At 45.3% G+C, this 19600-nt stretch overlaps 1 protein-coding gene across 1 annotated transcript in view; it reads left to right on the forward strand.

The window, feature by feature from the left end:
* Window positions 1–19600, forward strand: part of LOC311100980 (inactive heparanase-2-like) — a gene marked incomplete at both ends in the record, with an annotated part of 123360 nt that overhangs the window by 103389 nt on the left and 371 nt on the right. The window contains one exon of the mRNA XM_084141985.1: window positions 5439–5585. Within this exon, the coding sequence (XP_083998111.1) occupies window positions 5439–5585 (147 nt within the window). The remainder of the gene's footprint in view (window positions 1–5438; window positions 5586–19600) is intronic.

Genomic DNA, 19600 nt, shown 5'->3' on the forward strand with positions numbered 1-19600 from the left:
CCATTTTCCTTACCTTTGTGTTACATTCTCAATAGCTTCACAGACACCTGAGGCACGGTGTCTAGTCACGGTGTCTAGTCTCTCCTGTACTATAGCCCATTAACAAGCCACTCTAGCCATGATAAATCACATTAATTACCCAGTCTGCCACGATTCTGCCTATTCAGCTCATAAATAACTGTCATCCAGACATCTCCGTCTTTCAGAGAGGCCAGGCCATAAAACTTAACAGGTATCACTTATCAGGTGTGTGAGGGACTCTTCTCTTCGTCGAAGAGGCGGCGACAGTCCTTTATCCCAGCTCGGATTGGTTGGAGGGGGTTTTGGGGGAGTGTGAGGGGAGATGGAGGTACAATAGGGACGTCTGTCCCAGAATAGATAAAGAGCAGCACCGTCCCCCTGTTCCCCCTGTTCAAGGTTATCATTTAACCCAGCCATATGTAGTGTAACAGGTCAGCAGCAGAGCTTTCAGCACCAGGCTAGACTTACTGCCCTCCGTCCTACCTATACACACACGGCTCAGTTACATCTGTTCACTTGGCTCCACACACTACATTATCTAAATGTAATAACTATGTTCTATATTTTTATTGAATATACAATAAACACATATAAGCGTTTATCAGTCTTCCGTCTTTGCTGGTGAACATTTTATTTGATCTCTATCCCCAGGTCAAAGCCATTGGATGTGTCTCTGGGCTATTCCATCTCAGTTGCAGGTGTGGTGTAGAGAGCAGTAGCGTAATGATACACTCAAGGGACTCGGTATCTACTGATACAGATACAAACACACCTCACATCTGATCTGTAACCCATGGTGTGGCCTGTTGACAGATCTGCAGAGATCTGAAATAGTTGTCATCCAATGCTTTCCATCTGGCACCTGGAAGGATAGGACGGTGACTATCGCCTCTTATGATGGGAGCCCGTAACCCCTGGCACAGAACTTATATCTGGATCTCAACATTCATCCTCTTTTCACCAGTTAGCGGTTTCAGTACTCTTTTGCCATCAAGGGTATTGTATTCTTCTAGCCAGTTAGCCATTTAGCGGTTTAAGTACTATTTTGCCATCAAGGGTATTGTATTCTTCTAGCCAGTTAGCCAGTTAGCCCGTTAGCGGTTTCAGTACTCTTTTGCTATCAAGAGTATTGTATTCTTCTAGCCAGTTAGCCAGTTAGCCCGTTAGCGGTTTCAGTACTCTTTTGCTATCAAGAGTATTGTATTCTTCTAGCCAGTTAGCCAGTTAGCAGTTTCAGTACTCTTTTGGTATCAAGGGTATTGTATTCTTCTAGCCAGTTAGCCAGTTAACGGTTTCAGTACTATTTTGCTGTCAAGGGTATTGCATTCTACTAGCCAGTTAGCTAGTTATCAGTTTCTAGCTTTCCAGACATTTAGTGGTTAGCATGGTCTGTTTCACTCTGAACCAATGTTCCAGCATCAAACAACGTGAAGGGTTGTTTACATTCCTGCTTCTAATACCTCAGAACCTCATCGTTTTGAAATCCTGGACTGTCTCTATCCCTCTCTCCATCTCTCCGTCTAATCTATCGGTATCTATCCCTCCATCTCTCTCTCTGTCTGATACATCCCAGCCCTGAGCGATGTTTGGCATAAGGCTTCAATAGTTGAGCAGAATAAATACTCCTGGGCTGACCGATTACACTGTCTGACACAAAGACAGACATACAGACAGACTTTGGTTTCTGTATACAGAATTGACCAACCCTGATTCTAATCTGTTCTCTGTCTATGTGTCTATGTTAGCATTTTTCAAGTCACTTGAATCGGCTCTCTGTGGTTCTGCTCAGCGTTTCCTTGTTGTACGATGAGGTGTAGAAACAGAGAGTGAACAAAAACCCGAAGCCGTGGGAGATGGAGAGCGAGAGAGATGATGGAGAGATTGCTAATCAGAGAAGGATTGCCAGTCGGCCTGTCTGACAAAGCCCAACCCTGACCCTTAACAATGTGGTCCTCTGAAACATATGGTACACCCACACACCACACACACACACACACACACACACACACACACACACACACACACACACACACACACACACACACACACACACACACACACACACATACGCACGCACACACGCACACACACACACACACACACACACACACACACACACACACACACACACACACACACACACACACACACACACACACACACACACACATACACACACACACACACACACACACACACACACACACACAAACACACACACACACACACACACCCTGAAACATATGGGACCACTCCAGTTGTGTTGATCCAGCCTTCACATTAGACAGCTTATTACATTTTATCATGTTTTTCTTATCTTTCTCTGGTAGATATTTACCTTTGGCAAAAATCCCCTAAATCCTCTCCCCAGCACTCACAACACACGCAGTGTTGTCTGTGTAATTCTAGGAGGTCAGTCACACACTTTCACACCCTCCAATTGATCCCTAATGTGATGTGAGTAGGGACTACAGGTCTTAGGTCTTGAGCATATCAAAACATATTAGATCCCTTCAATCTCATCATATACCACAGTGTTATGAAATGTACTGTAAATATCTAGAAAAGGGGCCAAGAGGGCAATGGAAGAATAACATAAAATACCGTTTTATATGGATTTATATACTAAAAATAAATAATAGGTTTAGGATTCTTATAAAGATAAATAATAGATTACAGTGGGTTTATGGAATGCTTCGAACACGTTGATTTACCATTTTACCATTGTTATTCTTTCACGAGAGTGTTTTGATCCTGTTATTACAGTTTTTGCCTATTGCTTACACACTTTTTGCAGAATTTGGCTCATTATGTCAAAACTCAACACACAAGCCAATCAGACATAGCACTTGGAGATTAACAACTCACATATTTGCCAAAATGAAACACTGCAATCAAAACTTAACACTCCTTTCTAAAAATGAAATTCTTGCAACACAACCATACACACAAACAACATTTGAATTACTCTTTCATATCACCAGCAACACACTGATGGGCTTTATATAAAACACTGCAGTCTTTGTGTTTCTATTTTTATTGTCATTTTATTGTCATTGTCTTCTGTAAAACTCAAAAGTAGAATTTCTGCACTAATCAAACAGTATTTACAAAAACGTTTTTTTACAAAAAAACAAACATTCTTACAGAAATTCTTAACATCAAATTTAGCAACAAAACAAAAGTAAAAAAACAAATCAATTACTGGATAAATTGCTATTGGGGGAAAAAACATATACTTGTTTTGTGTGTGTGTGTGTGTGCGTGTGTGTGTGCGTGTGCGCGTGTGTGGTGGGGGGCGGGGGGGCTTATGGATCACGCCTTCTGTTCGGATCTGGCCACAAGACCTCGTCAACATCACAAGCGATGTCCTCGCGGGCTAGGCATCGGGGAAAATATCGCCTTGTGTGCCGAATCCACCCTTGGATTGATCCCACCTCAATGTCTCCACATGCCTCTTCCATTGCTTGCAGAAGAGTCATGCGGGCATGTGGTTGCCAATCATATACTTTCCACCGCCACGCTGAAAAGAATTCCTCGATTGCATTTAGAAAGGGGCTGTAAGGGGGAAGGTATAAAACTGTGAAATTATTATGGTTGTTGAACCAATCTCGGACCACAGCAGCCCGTTGGAAACTAACATTATCCCAGATGACAACAAACCTGGGCTGCTGTGGTCTGTCCTGCACAACTGCATGTAGTGCATCTAGAAATGCAATGATCTGTCCTGTATTGTAGGGACCTAGAGTGGCATGATGATGCAGGACTCCTTGGACACTAATTGCAGCACACAAGGTGATATTTCCCCCACGCTGCCCAGGGACATTTACAACAGCCCTTTGTCCAACTACGTTACGGCCCCGACGCCTGGTTTTGGCCAGATTGAAGCCTGCCTCTTCCACGTAGATGAACTCATGTGGCAGTTCGGCAGCATCAAACTCCAGAACTGTCTGTAACAGACAATATTGAATAGTGTTACTGAAAACACATACAGTAACTACAATGTCTATATTTTCACACAAGTAGGGGCTGGGTTGGGTGAGTATAGACAAAAACTACAAGCTACAGGCATACTGTACTTTCAAACTGTACACAGTACTGCAACATCACAATGGTATTCCTTTACATATACAGTACTTCACAGCACTACCCATTTTTGTATAGTATAGTTAGTACAGTAATACTGTAATATGATACAGAATCATGTGACACATACAGTAGGTACAGTCTGGAGTAGAAACTTGAAGATATACCTGTTCTCCAGTCGGAATGTCCTTATTATCGATGCTACTGTGTAGCGACTGAGGTTAGGGTGGACTCTTTGCCCAGCCTCCCTCATGGACAGGCCAAGATTTATCACATGGTCCACCAGAGTAGCCCTGATGTCATCTGATATACGTCTCCGCACTGGTCCTCGTCCTCTTCCATGTCCTCTTCCACATCTGACTCCTCTCTCTCTTTGTCCTCCTCTTACTCTGACTCTCATTGCCTCCATGCTTGCAAAGTTCTAAAAATGGCTTACCTGAGGCCTATTTGTAGTGCTAAGGCTCAAACTGATTGGTGTTCTGTTTTCTGTGCAAGTGTTTTCAGGTGTGTATGTAAGTGCATACAATTGCCAGATGTGTTTTGCATTTTGAACAGAGTGTTTTCCCAATGATAACAGGTGATTTCGTTTTTGAACAAAGTGTCTAATGTAAGAAAACGTGTGTAGTGTTTCGCAATAAGTGTGTTACAGAATTACAAACAAAGTGCAAAGTTGACATTGTGTTTAAGCTATGGTTACACTGTGTTTAAGGTATGCTACAAGAAGTTTAGGTATTGAGGCTTTGGTCTAAGCATTCGGTTTTAGTGTGTAAGCAATGGGCAAAAACTGTAAGGCTTTTCTCTGTCTTTAAAGTGTCTATTCTCCTGTTTGGTTATTTAAGGTTCTATTGTGCTTGGCAGAGGACGATACTATAAAAGACCTTACAGATCAAGATAGAGATAGTGAGAAGAAGGGAGTGAGAGAGCAACCAAAGGTAGTCTAGTCAAAGAACGTTCTCTCGCTCTTTCTCTCTGTCTCTGCAGTGGGGGGACGGGGGGGGGGGACGGGGGGGTTGATGCTTAGTGTTTTGGGACTGATTCATATCAAATAAAATCAAATTCTATTGGTCACATAAACATGTTTAGCAGATGTTATTGCAGGTGTAGCAAAATGCATGTGTTCCTAGCTCCAACTGTGCAGTAGTATCTAACAATTCACAACAATACACTCAAATCTAAAAGTAAAATAATGGAATTAAGAAATATATAAATATAAATATATAAATATTCATGAGATTAGAAGAAGAAGAAGAAGACCATGAAAACCAATATTTGTGTTTACCTTTACTGGCTTTTAAATTTATAATGCTTCTCTTATCTTCTATTCCTTCCAGTCATAACTACGTGAGAGGATCCATAACGATCTATATCATCAACCTGCATCGGTCGAGGAAGAAAATCAAGCTGGCGGGAACCTTACGTAACATGACTGTCCATCAGTACCTGCTGCAGCCCTACGGGACAGACGGGCTACATGCCAGGTCAGTACATAGCAGGGGCCTGACAGACACTCACACATACATACGCACTCTCTCCTTTCTCCTCCCTCTCTCTCTCTCTCTCTCTCTCTCTCTCTCTCTCTCTCTCTCTCTCTCTCTCTCTCTCTCTCTCTCTCTCTCTCTCTCTCTCCTTTCTCCTCACTCTCTCTCTCCTTTCTCCTCACTCTCTCTCTCTCTCTCTCTCTCTCTCTCTCTCTCTCTCTCTCTCTCTCTCTCTCTCTCTCTCTCTCTCTCTCTCTCTCTCTCTCTCTCTCTCTCTCTCTCTCTCTCTCTCTCTCTCTCTCTCTCTATCTCTCTCTTTCTCTCCTTCTCTCACTCCCTTTCTCTCTTTCTCTCTCTCCTTCCATTTCTATATACTCTAGCTGTCTCAGTGATCATATGTGTATCTACGGCTAACATTTAGGAGTTTCCCCACGAGGAATTTTTATATAGAAATGCAGCTCATTTACTGCATTTCTATACAATACAAAACACTTTAAAATGCTATTTGGGGAACAGCAAAAACTTACTTCATCCTTCTAGCTGGCTAAGTACTACAAGCCACAGCCCTTCAACGTTATGCAATAGAAGTCTCTGCCGGCAGCTAGCCACCTGACTGACATACAGTGGGGAAAAAAAGTATTTAGTCAGCCACCAATTGTGCAAGTTCTCCCAATTAAAAAGATGAGAGAGGCCTGTAATTTTCATCATAGGTACACGTCAACTATGACAGACAAAATGAAAAAATCGTAGGATTTTTAATGAATTTATTTGCAAATTATGGTGGAAAATAAGTATTTGGTCACCTACAAACAAGCAAGATTTCTGGCTCTCACAGACCTGTAACTTATTCTTTAAGAGGCTCCTCTGTCCTCCACTCGTTACCTGTATTAATGGCACCTGTTTGAACTTGTTATCAGTATAAAAGACACCTGTCCACAACCTCAAACAGTCACACTCCAAACTCCACTATGGCCAAGACCAAAGAGCTGTCAAAGGACACCAGAAACAAAATTGTAGACCTGCACCAGGCTGGGAAGACTGAATCTGCAATAGGTAAGCAGCTTGGTTTGAAGAAATCAACTGTGGGAGTAATTATTAGGAAATGGAAGACATACAAGACCACTGATAATCTCCCTCGATCTGGGGCTCCACGCAAGATCTCACCCCGTGGGGTCAAAATGATCACAAGAACGGTGAGCGAAAATCCCAGAACCACACGGGGGGACCTAGTGAATGACCTGCAGAGAGCTGGGACCAAAGTAACAAAGCCTACCATCAGTAACACTACGCCGCCAGGGACTCAAATCCTGCAGTGCCAGACGTGTCCCCCTGCTTAAGCCAGTACATGTCCAGGCCCGTCTGAAGTTTGCTATAGTGCATTTGGATGATCCAGAAGAGGATTGGGAGAATGTCATATGGTCAGATGAAACCAAAATAGAACTTTTTGGTAAAAACTCAACTCGTCGTGTTCGGAGGACAAAGAATGCTGAGTTGCATCCAAAGAACACATTTACATTTACATTTACGTCATTTAGCAGACACTCTTATCCAGAGCGACTTACAAATTGGTGCATTCACCCTATAGCCAGTGGGATAACCACTTTACAAAGGTTTTTTTTTTTTTTTTTTTTTTTTGGGGGGGGGGGGGGGGGGGGGGGTAGGAGGATTACTTTATCCTATCCCAGGTATTCCTTAAAGAGGTGGGGTTTCAAATGTCTCCGGAAGGTGGTGAGTGACTCCGCTGTCCTGGCGTCGTGAGGGAGCTTGTTCCACCATTGGGGTGCCAGAGCAGCGGACAGTTTTGACTGGGCTGAGCGGGAACTATGCTTCCGCAGAGGAAGGGGAGCCAGCAGGCCAGAGGTGGATGAACGCAATGCCCTCGTTTGGGTGTAGGGACTGATCAGAGCCTGAAGGTACGGAGGTGCCGTTCCCCTCACAGCTCCATAGGCAAGCACCATGGACTTGTAACAGATGCGAGCTTCAACTGGAAGCCAGTGGAGTGTGCGGAGGAGCGGGGTGACGTGAGAGAACTTGGGAAGGTTGAACACCAGACGGGCTGCGGCATTCTGGATGAGTTGTAGGGGTTTAATGGCACAGGCAGGGAGCCCAGCCAACAGCGAGTTGCAGTAATCCAGACGGGAGATGACAAGTGCCTGGATTAGGACCTGTGCCGCTTCCTGTGTAAGGCAGGGTCGTACTCTCCGAATGTTGTAGAGCATGAACCTGCAGGATCGGGTCACCGCCTTGATGTTAGCGGAGAACGACAGGGTGTTGTCCAGGGTCACGCCAAGGCTCTTCGCACTCTGGGAGGAGGACACAACGGAGTTGTCAACCGTGATGGCGAGATCATGGAACGGGCAGTCCTTCCCCGGGAGGAAGAGCAGCTCCGTCTTGCCAAGGTTCAGCTTGAGGTGGTGATCCGTCATCCATACTGATATGTCTGCCAGACATGCAGAGATGCGATTCGCCACCTGGTTATCAGAAGGGGGAAAGGAGAAGATTAGTTGTGTATCGTCAGCGTAGCAATGATAGGAGAGGCGATGTGAGGATATGACAGAGCCAAGTGACTTGGTGTATAGCGAGAATAGGAGAGGGCCTAGAACTGAGCCATGGGGGACACCAGTGGTGAGAGCACGTGGTGCGGAGACAGCTTCTCGCCACGCCACTTTGTAGGAGCGACCGGTCAGGTAGGACGCAATCCAAGAGTGAGCCGCGCCGGAGATGCCCAGCTCGGAGAGGGTGGAGAGGAGGATCTGATGGTTCACAGTATCAAAGGCAGCAGACAGGTCTAGAAGGACAAGAGCAGAGGAGAGAGAGTTAGCTTTAGCAGTGCGGAGAGCCTCCGTGACACAGAGAAGAGCAGTCTCAGTTGAATGACCAGTCCTGAAACCTGACTGGTTTGGATCAAGAAGGTCATTCTGAGAGAGATAGCAAGAGAGTTGGCTAAAGACGGCACGCTCAATAGTTTTGGAAAGAAAAGAAAGAAGGGATACTGGTCTGTAGTTGTTGACATCAGTGGGATCGAGTGTTGGTTTTTTGAGAAGGGGTGCAACTCTCGCTCTCTTGAAGACGGAAGGGACATAGCCAGCGGTCAAGGATGAGTTGATCAGCGAGGTGAGGTAGGGGAGAAGGTCACCGGAGATGGTCTGGAGAAGAGAGGAGGGGATGGGGTCAAGCGGGCAGGTTGTTGGGCGGCCTGCAGTCACAAGTCGCGAGATTTTATCTGGAGAGAGAGGGGAGAAAGAAGTCAAAGCATAGGGTAGGGCAGTGTGAGCAGGACCAGCAGTGTCATTAGACTTAACAAACGAGGATCGGATGTCGTCAACCTTCTTTTCAAAGTGGTTGACGAAGTCATCCACAGAGAGGGAGGGGGGGGGGGGGGGGGGGGGGAGGAGGATTCAGCAGGGAGGAGAATGTGGCAAAGAGCTTCCTAGGGTTAGAGGCAGATGCTTGGAATTTAGAGTGGTAGAAAGTGGCCTTAGCAGCAGAAACAGATGAAGAAAATGTAGAGAGGAGGGAGTGAAAAGATGCCAGGTCCGCAGGGAGTCTAGTTTTCTTCCATTTCCGCTCAGCTGCCCGGAGCTCTGTTCTGTGAGCTCGCAATGAGTCATCAAGCCACGGAGCTGGAGGGGAGGACCGAGCTTGTTGGGCGGCCTGCAGTCACAAGTCGCGAGATTTTATCTGGAGAGAGAGGGGAGAAAGAAGTCAAAGCATAGGGTAGGGCAGTGTGAGCAGGACCAGCAGTGTCATTAGACTTAACAAACGAGGATCGGATGTCGTCAACCTTCTTTTCAAAGTGGTTGACGAAGTCATCCACAGAGAGGGAGGAGGGGGGGGGGGAGGAGGATTCAGCAGGGAGGAGAATGTGGCAAAGAGCTTCCTAGGGTTAGAGGCAGATGCAGGGAGTCTAGTTTTCCTCCATTTCCGCTCAGCTGCCCGGAGCTCTGTTCTGTGAGCTCGCAATGAGTCATCAAGCCACGGAGCTGGAGGGGAGGACCGAGCCGGCCGGGAGGATAGGGGACACAGAGAGTCAAAGGATGCAGAAAGGGAGGAGAGGAGGGTTGAGGAGGCAGAATCAGGAGATTGGAGGGAGAAGGATTGAGCAGAGGGAAGAGATGATAGGATGGAAGAGGAGAGAGTAGTGGGAGAGAGAGAGCGAAGGTTGCGGCGGCGCATTACCATCTGTGTAGGGGCAGTGTGAGTAGTGTTGGAGGAGAGCGAGAGAGAAAAGGATACATAGTAGTGGTCGGAGACATGGAGGGGAGTTGCAGTGAGATTAGTAGAAGAGCAGCATCTAGTAAAGATGAGGTCAAGCGTATTGCCTGCCTTGTGAGTAGGGGGGGACGGTGAGAGGGTGAGGTCAAAAGAGGAGAGGAGTGCAAAGAAGGAGGCAGAGAGAAATGAGTCAAATGTAGACGTAGGGAGGTTGAAATCCCCCAAAACTGTGAGGGGTGAGCCATCCTCAGGAAAGGAACTTATCAAGGCGTCAAGCTCATTGATGAACTCTCCAAGGGAACCTGGAGGGCGATAGATGACAAGGATATTAAGCTTAAATGGGCTAGTGACTGTGACAGCATGGAATTCAAATGAGGAGATAGACAGATGGGTTAGGGGAAAAATTGAGAATGTCCACTTGGGAGAGATGAGGATTCCTGTGCCACCACCCCTCTGACCAGATGATCTCGGGGTATGCGAGAACACATGGTCAGACGAGGAGAGAGCAGTAGGAGTAGCAGTGTTTTCAGTGGTAATCCATGTTTCCGTCAGCGCCAGGAAGTCGAGGGACTGGAGGGAAGCATAGGCTGGGATGAAGTCAGCCTTGTTGGCAGCAGAACGGCAGTTCCAGAGGCTGCCTGAGACCTGGAACTCCAGGTGTGTGGTGCGTGCAGGGACCACCAGGTTAGAGAGGCAGCAGCCACGCGGTGTGAGGCGTTTGTGTAGCCTGTGCGGAGAGGAGAGAACAGGGATAGGCAGAGGCATAGTTGACAGGCTGTAGCAAATGGCTACAATAATGCAGAGGAGATCGGAATGAAATGAACTAAACATCTGGGAAAGGAGAGAGCGGGGCCTCCCTTACCACAACTCCCAAATATAACTCCCAACTTCCACCTCAGAAACTATAATTGTTTCACTGAAACACCCGAATAAAACTCTCCCAACTTCCACTTTAGAAATTAGAATTGTTGTAAACTACAGCGGTTCAATGTTTCAAGGAATAGACTCAACTTACTTTATTCAGCTAGCTAACTATGACGCCATAGCTAACTAGCATGCTAGCATCCAATAACACACGGTTTAGCACCAATACTTGGTTACAACAAACTACCAATAGTGTGTTAACACGCTAAACAGATAATTCGTGTCCGTGTCTAGTTCCTTTCATAACGCAGCAATAATTAAACGTTGGCTAGCTAGCACAAAGATAATGTATTTAGCTGCTATAGTACTGCTAGCTGGTAGTGTTGGCTAGCTAGCAATGGCTGCTGTGTTGACTTTGTTTGAAAAACGGCGTCGCTGCGAAAGAATGTAGCTGGCTAAAATTATATTGTATTTAGTTGCTATAGTACTGCCAGCTGGTAGCGTTGGCTAGCTAGCAATGGCTGCGGTGATGACTTTGTTTGAAAAACGGCGTCGCTGCGAACGAATGTAGCTGGCTAAAAGGATATTGTATTTAGTTGCTACAGTACTGCTAGCTGCTAGCTGGTAGCTGGTAGTGTTGGCTAGCTAGCTAGCAATGGCTGCGGTGTTGACTTTGTTTGAAAAACGGCGTCGCTGCGAACGAATGTAGCTGGCTAGATAACCTCGATAGTTACTCTATACTACACCTCTATCTTTGATACAAATACAACTATGTAGCTAGCCAACATTACACTAATCAAATCGTTCCATTGTAATGTAATGTGTCATATTACCTGCGGAGCGAAGTACAGCATGACTACTCACCTCGCCTGCCGGAAATTGTAAGTGAAGCATGGGGGTGGAAACATCATGCTTTGGGGCTGTTTTTCTGCAAAGGGACCAGGACGACTGATCCGTGTAAAGGAAAGAATGAATGGGGCCATGTATCGTGAGATTTTGAGTGAAAACCTCCTTCCATCAGCAAGGGCATTGAAGATGAAAAGTGGCTGGGTCTTTCAGCATGACAATGATCCCAAACACACCACCCGGGCAACGAAGGAGTGGCTTCGTAAGAAGCATTTCAAGGTCCTGGAGTGGCCTAGCCAGTCTCCAGATCTCAACCCCATAGAAAATCTTTGGAGGGAGTTGAAAGTCCGTGTTGCCCAGCGACATCCCCAAAACATCACTGCTCTAGAGGAGATCTGCATGGAGGAATTGGCCAAAATACCAGCAACAGTGTGTGAAAACCTTGTGAAGACTTACAGAAAACGTTTGACCTGTGTCATTGCCAACAAAGGGTATATAACAAAGTATTGAGAAACTTTTGTTATTGACCAAATACTTATTTTCCACCACAATTTGCAAATAAAATCATTAAAAATCCTACAATGTGATTTTCTGGATTTTTTTTTCTCATTTTGTCTGTCATAGTTGACGTGTACCTATGATGAAAATTACAGGCCTATCTCATCTTTTTAAGTGGGAGAACTTGCACAATTGGTGGCTGACTAAATACTTTTTTCCCCCACTGTATCTACAGTATAAGCGACTATTTACCAGTTGTGCACTCATTCTCCGAGAGTTGTTTTTTGTTTCTTTGGGAATGTCTGAAGACACGGCAGGAGTCGCAGGGCGGTTTTACAATTGCCTTTTGTCCGGCATCTCGCCAACACACTATCAGCAGCATCTTTAGACTAACTGCCTATTGAGCCGACTGTGAGATGGGGTAGTTCGTTTCACGTCTCAGGCGCTCAGCCTGTGCTGCGAGAGCGCGTAGTTAGCCGTTTGAGAGAGTGGTGAATGTGCTGCTAAAAAGGCAAATCCGGGAGGGAAATCCAGGTGATGCAGGCGAACATAACAAACAAACCACTGTTCATGATTCCACTCGTTCGCAAAGAGGCAAGCGCGATTAGAACTGTCCGATCAAGAGAATGGCGCCGGAGGGGATGGCTGCCGTTTTACGGGCTCCTAACCAGCTTTGCTGTTTTGTGTGTTTTTTCGCATTGTTTGTAACTTACTTTGTGCATAATGTTGCTGCTATTGTCTCTTATGACCGAAAAGAGCTTCTGGATATCAGAACAGCGATTACTCACCTCGAACTGGACGAAGATTTTTTCTTTAATGGGTTCGACGCAAAATATATACTGTTTCTCTGAGACCAGGCCCAAATCTCCGTCATTCGCGTGAAGAAAAGATGGAGGTACAGGGGGCGGAGATCAGGGTGCCTTGTGAGAATTTGTCGGCGAGTGGGTAACCTGCCTCTACCTTCCGTTCTATTGGCCAACGTGCAATCACTGGAAAATAAACTGGATGGCTCCATTCGAGACTATCCTACCAACAGGACATTAAAAACTGTAATATCTTATGTTTCACCGGGTAACCTGCCTAAATGACTACTGCCCCATAGCACTCACGTCGATAGCCATGAAGTGCATTGAAAGGCTGGTCATGGCTCACATCAACACCATCATCCTGGAAACCCTAGACCCACTGCAATTCGCATACCGCCCGAACAGATCCACAGACAACACAATCTCAATCGCACTCCACACAGCCCTTTCCCACATGGATAAAAGGAACACCTATGTGAGAATGCTGTGCATTGACTACAGCTCAGCGTTCAACACCATAGTGCCCACAAAGCGCATCACTAAGCTAAAGACCCTGGGACTAAACACCTCCCTCTGCAACTGGATCCTGGACTTCCTGACGGGCCACCCCCAGGTGGTAAGGGTAGGCAACAACACATCTGCCATGATGATCCTCAACACGGGGGCCCCTCAGAAGTGCGTGCTTACTCCCCTCCTGTACTCCCTGTTCACTGATGACTGCGTGGTCAAGCACAACTCCAACACCATCATTAAGTTTGTCGACGAGACAACGATGGTAGGCCTGATCACCGACAACAATGAGACAGCCTTTAGGGAGGAGGTCAGAGACTTGGCAATGTGGTGCCAGGACAACAACCTCTCCCTCAACGTGAGCAAGTCAAAAGAGCTGATCGTGGACTACAAGAAAAGGAGGGCCGAACACGCCCCCATTCACATCCATGAGGCTGTAGTGGAGCGGGTTGAGAGTTTCAAGTTCCTTGGTGTCCACATCACCAACAAACTATCATGGTCCAAACACACCAAGACAGTCGTGAAGAGGGCACGACAACACCTTTTCCCCCTCAGCAGACTGCTCAGCATCGACCATAAGGCGCTACAGAGGGTAGTGCGTATGACCCAGTACATCACTGTGGCCAAGCTTCCTACCATCCAGGACCTATATACTAGGCGGTTTCAGAGGAAGGCCCAAAAAATGGTCAAAGACTCCCGTCACCCAAGTCATAGACTGTTTCTCTCTGTTACCGCACGGCAAGTGGTATCGGAGCGCCAACTCTAGGTCCAAAAGGCTCCTTAACAGCTTCTACCCCCAAGCCATAAGACTGCTGAACAATTAATCAAACGGCTACCCGGACTATTTACATTGACCTCCCCCCCTTTGTTTTTACACTGCTGCTACTCACTCTTTATTATCTATGCATAGTCACTTTGCTCCTACATACATGTACAAATTACCTAGACTAACCTGTACCCCCGCACATTGACTCGGTACCGGTACCCCCTGTATATAGCCTCGTTATTGTTATTTTATTGTGTTACTTTTTATAAAAAAGTTTACTTTAGTTTATCTAGTAAATATTTTCTTCCCTCTATCTCTTGAACTGCATTGTTGGTTAAGGGTTTGTAAGTAAGCATTTCACGGTAAGGTCTACACCTGTTTAATTCGGCACATGTGACAAATAATATTTGATTTGATTTGATTTGAAGAATATACGCGTTCTGAGCTTTGATCAACGCTGGGAGCAATATTTAGATGTTGTCCTGTAATTGATTTTGTTTACTGTGTACAATAGGCTCTATATTTTTAGTATAATATTTTTTTTCAAATTAGAAAACATTATCGAGGTCCAGATCTCGGTGTCCTCGTATGTAGTTACACACCCATGCACACACGCACAGACACCATGACCCACTGACCTGACAAGTCCAGCATACAGGAGAGAGACAGAGAGACCTAGGTTATCATAACACAGCTGTCCCTCTAGCTAACCTCCCTATGGGAAACAGGGTGGGGGGTTGTCCTTTAATAGGGAGGTTTGGAAGATAGGATTTGGGATCTCTATCAGAGAAACGTGCATCTCTACTGAAGCATTTTTGGTTCCACTTTAAATAAACCGCAACTTTAAAGTCTCAAGCCTTCATAAACCCTTTATAAGGCCTCCATACTGTAAATACTTAGTGCTGGACTGAAGCAAAAACCTGCATAGCCCTGCAGCCCTCCAGGACCATAGTTGTCTAGATACTATACAGCAGGGTTCCCCCAACTGGCGGCAAGTGGGCCTTTTTTTTTGCCCCCGTCAGTTTTCGGAGAATTTTGATTTATTATTATTATTATAAAACATTTAGAATTGTCATTGTTGGACATAAAAGACTGTAAAAACACCAGAAAATTATTATTTGTTTGTGGAGGTTAGTGAAGCCTGTTATTCTGTGATGAGGTGGTGATGAAGGAGTCAGGCACAGGAGGGTAAATCACAGAACAACAGGCTTTAATCCGCAAAATACAGGTTTACGCAGAAATGCGTCAAACACACTCTAGGGCACAAAACAGGCGCACTGGAAAATACAAGGCACACGGGAAAAATACTCCCGTCGATAAACAATACACGAGTTCCACCGAGCTTCACTAACCTCCACAAACAAACAATCCCCCACACAGACAAGGAAGCAGAGGGAACACTTATACAATGACTAATGAGGGAATAAGGACCAGGTGTGTGTGATTGAAGACAAGACAAATGGAGTGAAGATAAATGGATCGGCAGTAGCTAGTAAGCCGGTGACGCCGAACGCCGAAACCTGCACGAACAAGGAGGGGAGGCAGCCTCGGCGGAAGTCTTGACAATGTTGTTTATCGTTGGACGTATTTACAGTAGGAGCAAATGTTCAGGAGAGGGAAGGGGTCAGTCATGATGTACACACACACACGCACACACACACACACACACACACACACACACACACACACACAGCAAAGAGACATCAAACATCAAAACCTCCATGGTTGAGAATTGGCCATAAAATCCGATTAGCATAATAGGTTTGTCCTGGCTTATTGAAATTGAAAAGTGAACGGTGTGGACCGTGATAAGAAACATCTGCTGGTACCAAAGGCCTTCCCAGAGGGGATGGTTCTGGTCTGGATCTGGTTCTGGTGTGATCTGGTCTGCTCCCCCAGAGCCCTCTGGGCAGATTAGCTGTTCTATCTGTTCCAGTGGCCAAGCACAGCCCAAAATCCATTCTCCCCTTTTCTCTCTTTTCTACCTCACTGTTACCATTCCATACCAGTAGCACTGCTCCGCGTTGCGTCGTGCCAAATAACAGCCCTTAGCCGTGGTATATTGGCCATATACCACACCCCTTCTGACCTTATTGCTTGATTATCTCAACACAATCATCCTTCTTCTCCTCCCCTTCTCTCTCTCTCTGTCTGGCAGTAATCCATCCTTCCACAGTTCAGCCTGGTATTCAGACACAAGGCTGATTCTGCAATAACGGTCTAATGAGTGTGTGTGTGTGTGTGTGTGTGTATTTCTACGTGCATGCGCGCATATGTGTGTGCTGTAATAACAGGTTAATGATGAGGATGTGTTAGTGGTGTTACAAGGGATTATAGTGGTTGTTAATAGAACCGTAAGCAGCGGAGGGGAACGCCGGCTCTGTTCTGGAGGTCTTACTGCTTTCACTCAGCATAGGCAGAGCAGTGGAGACTTTTAATATTGTTTGAGCAACTCCAGATGTCTATAAATATGACTACAACGCAACAGCCAGCCCTATATATGCAGGTCTGGCCACAGGAAATAGATGTAGGTATTAATGTGTTTTAGCATGGCTTTGCATTCCCTAGATTTAACATTTTGGTCATTTAGCAGAAGCTCATATCCAAAGCAACTTACAGGAAGAATCAGGGTCAATTGCCTTGCTCGGTGATTCGAACCAGCAAACTTTAAGTTACTGGCCCAACGCTCTTAACCTGTAGGATACTGCCACCCCAATACAAAGTGAAATGAACCAGTGAAATGTTACGAAGGGTGCACAAAGTTAAAGGATTAGTTGAAATTGAGGCTAACCAATTGTGAAAAATAATGTAATCCATGGAATACCCCAAAATGCCCTTACGTTTGCCATTATATTTTGGTCTCAATAAATCTGGTAAATCAGCCAATGAGGTGCTCTCTACAGGGTTTAATGCAACCTGGTAAATATTGCTTTTTCACAGAACAACACAGGGGAGCCCGAACTGGACTGTAGTCCAGGGGTCTTCAACCTTTTCTTGCCCAGGGACCCCCCTCCCAGGCAAACCGGCGACCCAGGGACCCCAATCATATGTTATGTCTTGTCTTATCATCAGGTGAATGATAATGGCAAGGAGAAGTAATCAACATTTAAAAATGAATAGATTTGGTAGATGGTTTTTCATTATTTTGACATCCCCACATTAAAATTTGAAGAGGAAGTGTAAACTCTAACGTAGCTTATTAGCTAGAAAAGGTAACTCCAAACACATTTTCGCTAAGCGCCGAGCAGTTACACAAAGGTTAACCATGTGATTGCAAAAATGTATGTCCAAGTCAAGAAAGCTTACCAGCAGACAGCTGCACTTGCCACACTGGTAGCCTATTTCAGGGTGCTTTTTCAAAGCCTACACTACCAGTCAAAAGTTTAGACACACCTACTCATTCAAGGATATTTCTATATTTTTTAGATTGTAGAATAATAGTGAAGACATCAAAACTATGATATAACACACATGGAATCATGTAGTAACCAAGAAAGTGTTCAACAAATCAAAATATATTTTATATTTGAGATTCTTAAAATAGCCACCCTTTGCCTTGATGACAGCTTTGCACACTCTTGGCATTCTCTCAACCAGCTTCATGAGTTAGTCACCTGGAATGCATTTCAATTAACAGGTGTGCCTTCTTAAAAGTTAATTTGAGCCAATCAGCTGTGTTGTGACAAGGTAAGGGGGGTATACAGAAGATAGCCCTATTTGGTAAAAGACCAAGTCCATATTATGTCAAGAACAGCTCAATTAAGCAAAGAGAAATGACAGTCCATCATTAATTTAAGACATGAAGGTCAGTCAATACGGAAAATGTCAAGAACTTTGAAAGTTTCTTCAAGTGCAGTCGCAAAAACCATCAAGTGCTATTATGAAACTGGCTCTCATGAGGACCGCCACAGGAATGGAAGACCCAGAGTTACCTCTGCTGCAGAGGATAAGTTCATTAGAGTTACCAGCCTCAGAAATTGCAGCCAAAATAAATGCTTCACAGAGTTCAAGTAACAGACACATCTCAACATCAACTGTTCAGAGAGGACTGTGTGAATCAGGCCTTCATGATCGAATTGCTGCAAAGAAACCACTACTAAAGGACACCAGAAGAAGAAGAGACCTGCTTGGGCCAACAAACACAAGCAATGGACATTAGACCGGTGGAAATGTGTCCTTTGGTCTGGAGTCCATATTTGAGAGTTTTGGTTCCAACCACCGTGTCTTTGTGAGATGCGGTGTGGGTGAACGGATGACCTCCGCATATGTAGTTCCCACCGTAAAGCATGGTGGAGGAGGTGTTATGGTTTGGGGGTGCTTTGCTGGTGACACTGTCTGTGATATATTTAGAATTCAAGGCACACTTAACCAGCATGGCTACCACAGCATTTTGCAGCGATACGCCATCCCATCTGGTTTGGGTTTAGTGGGACTATCATTTGTTTTTCAACAGGACAATGACCCAACACACCTCCAGGCTGTGTAAAGGCTATTTTACCAAGAAGGAGAGTGATTGAGTGCTGCATCAGATGTAATAATCATGCTGTTTAATCAGCTTCTTGATATGCCACACCTGTCAGGTGGATGGATTATCTTGGCAAATGAGAAATGCTCACTAACAAGGATGTAAACAAATTTGTGCACAAAAATGTCTCTGAGTCTTGTTTTTCCCCCTGAGAAAATTGTACAAAATTGTCCTTTATTCTTTATAACCGTGTTATTCATTTGCTATTCCACTGTGTTTAACGTCGTTTAGGCATGGAATTGGAAACCTCATTGTATTGGATTCATTAGCGTTCACGTTCAGTTAGCTAGTGGACCGCTGACTTACTACAGGCCCCCACTCACAGACGACGGGACAGGAAAACATCTATGGGAATCTGGCAGTCTCATGAAAATACAGCATTGTTGCAAAATCTAAGTAACATGTTTCTGATGAATGTTGTTTATGTTATTTCGTAGGGCTATGTATTTATGAATATCCAGTCTAATCCCCACTCCCAAAGGGGTTGAAAATCTTCTCGGTGCTCTCTGGTGCAGACTTCAATGAGTTTGTGATCAGTTCCATGCCAGTTAGTTGTATTAAACTAGGAATTCACCCATGGTAGTGCATATCAAGTCATGAATTGCCTGGAATTTAGCAAAAAGAAACCCCAACCTAGCCACTCTTCCATCTAGATAAGAAGGATCACATCTGTCACAAAAGCTGTCCTAGTGTCAAGAGGCTGCCATTATGTAACTTTAGCGCCCCCTAGTGTTCAGATGACTGTACGTGCAGCCTCAGAATGACTCCTGCTCTACCAGTCCAGCTTTGAGCAGAAGTGAAACCCTAACTCCTCTCCCACCCTTCTCTCTCTCCCCCTCTCTCCCCCCTCTCTCCTATCCTTCTCCTCTCTCTCCCCCCTCTCTCCTATCCTTCTCCTCTCTCTCCCCCCTCTCTCCCCCCTCTCTCCTATCCTTCTCTTCTCTCTCCCCCCTCTCTCCTATCCTTCTCCTCTCTCTCCCCCTCT

Source organism: Coregonus lavaretus, assembly GCF_964263955.1.
Source record: "Coregonus lavaretus genome assembly, chromosome: 25".
NCBI lineage: Eukaryota > Metazoa > Chordata > Actinopteri > Salmoniformes > Salmonidae > Coregonus > Coregonus lavaretus.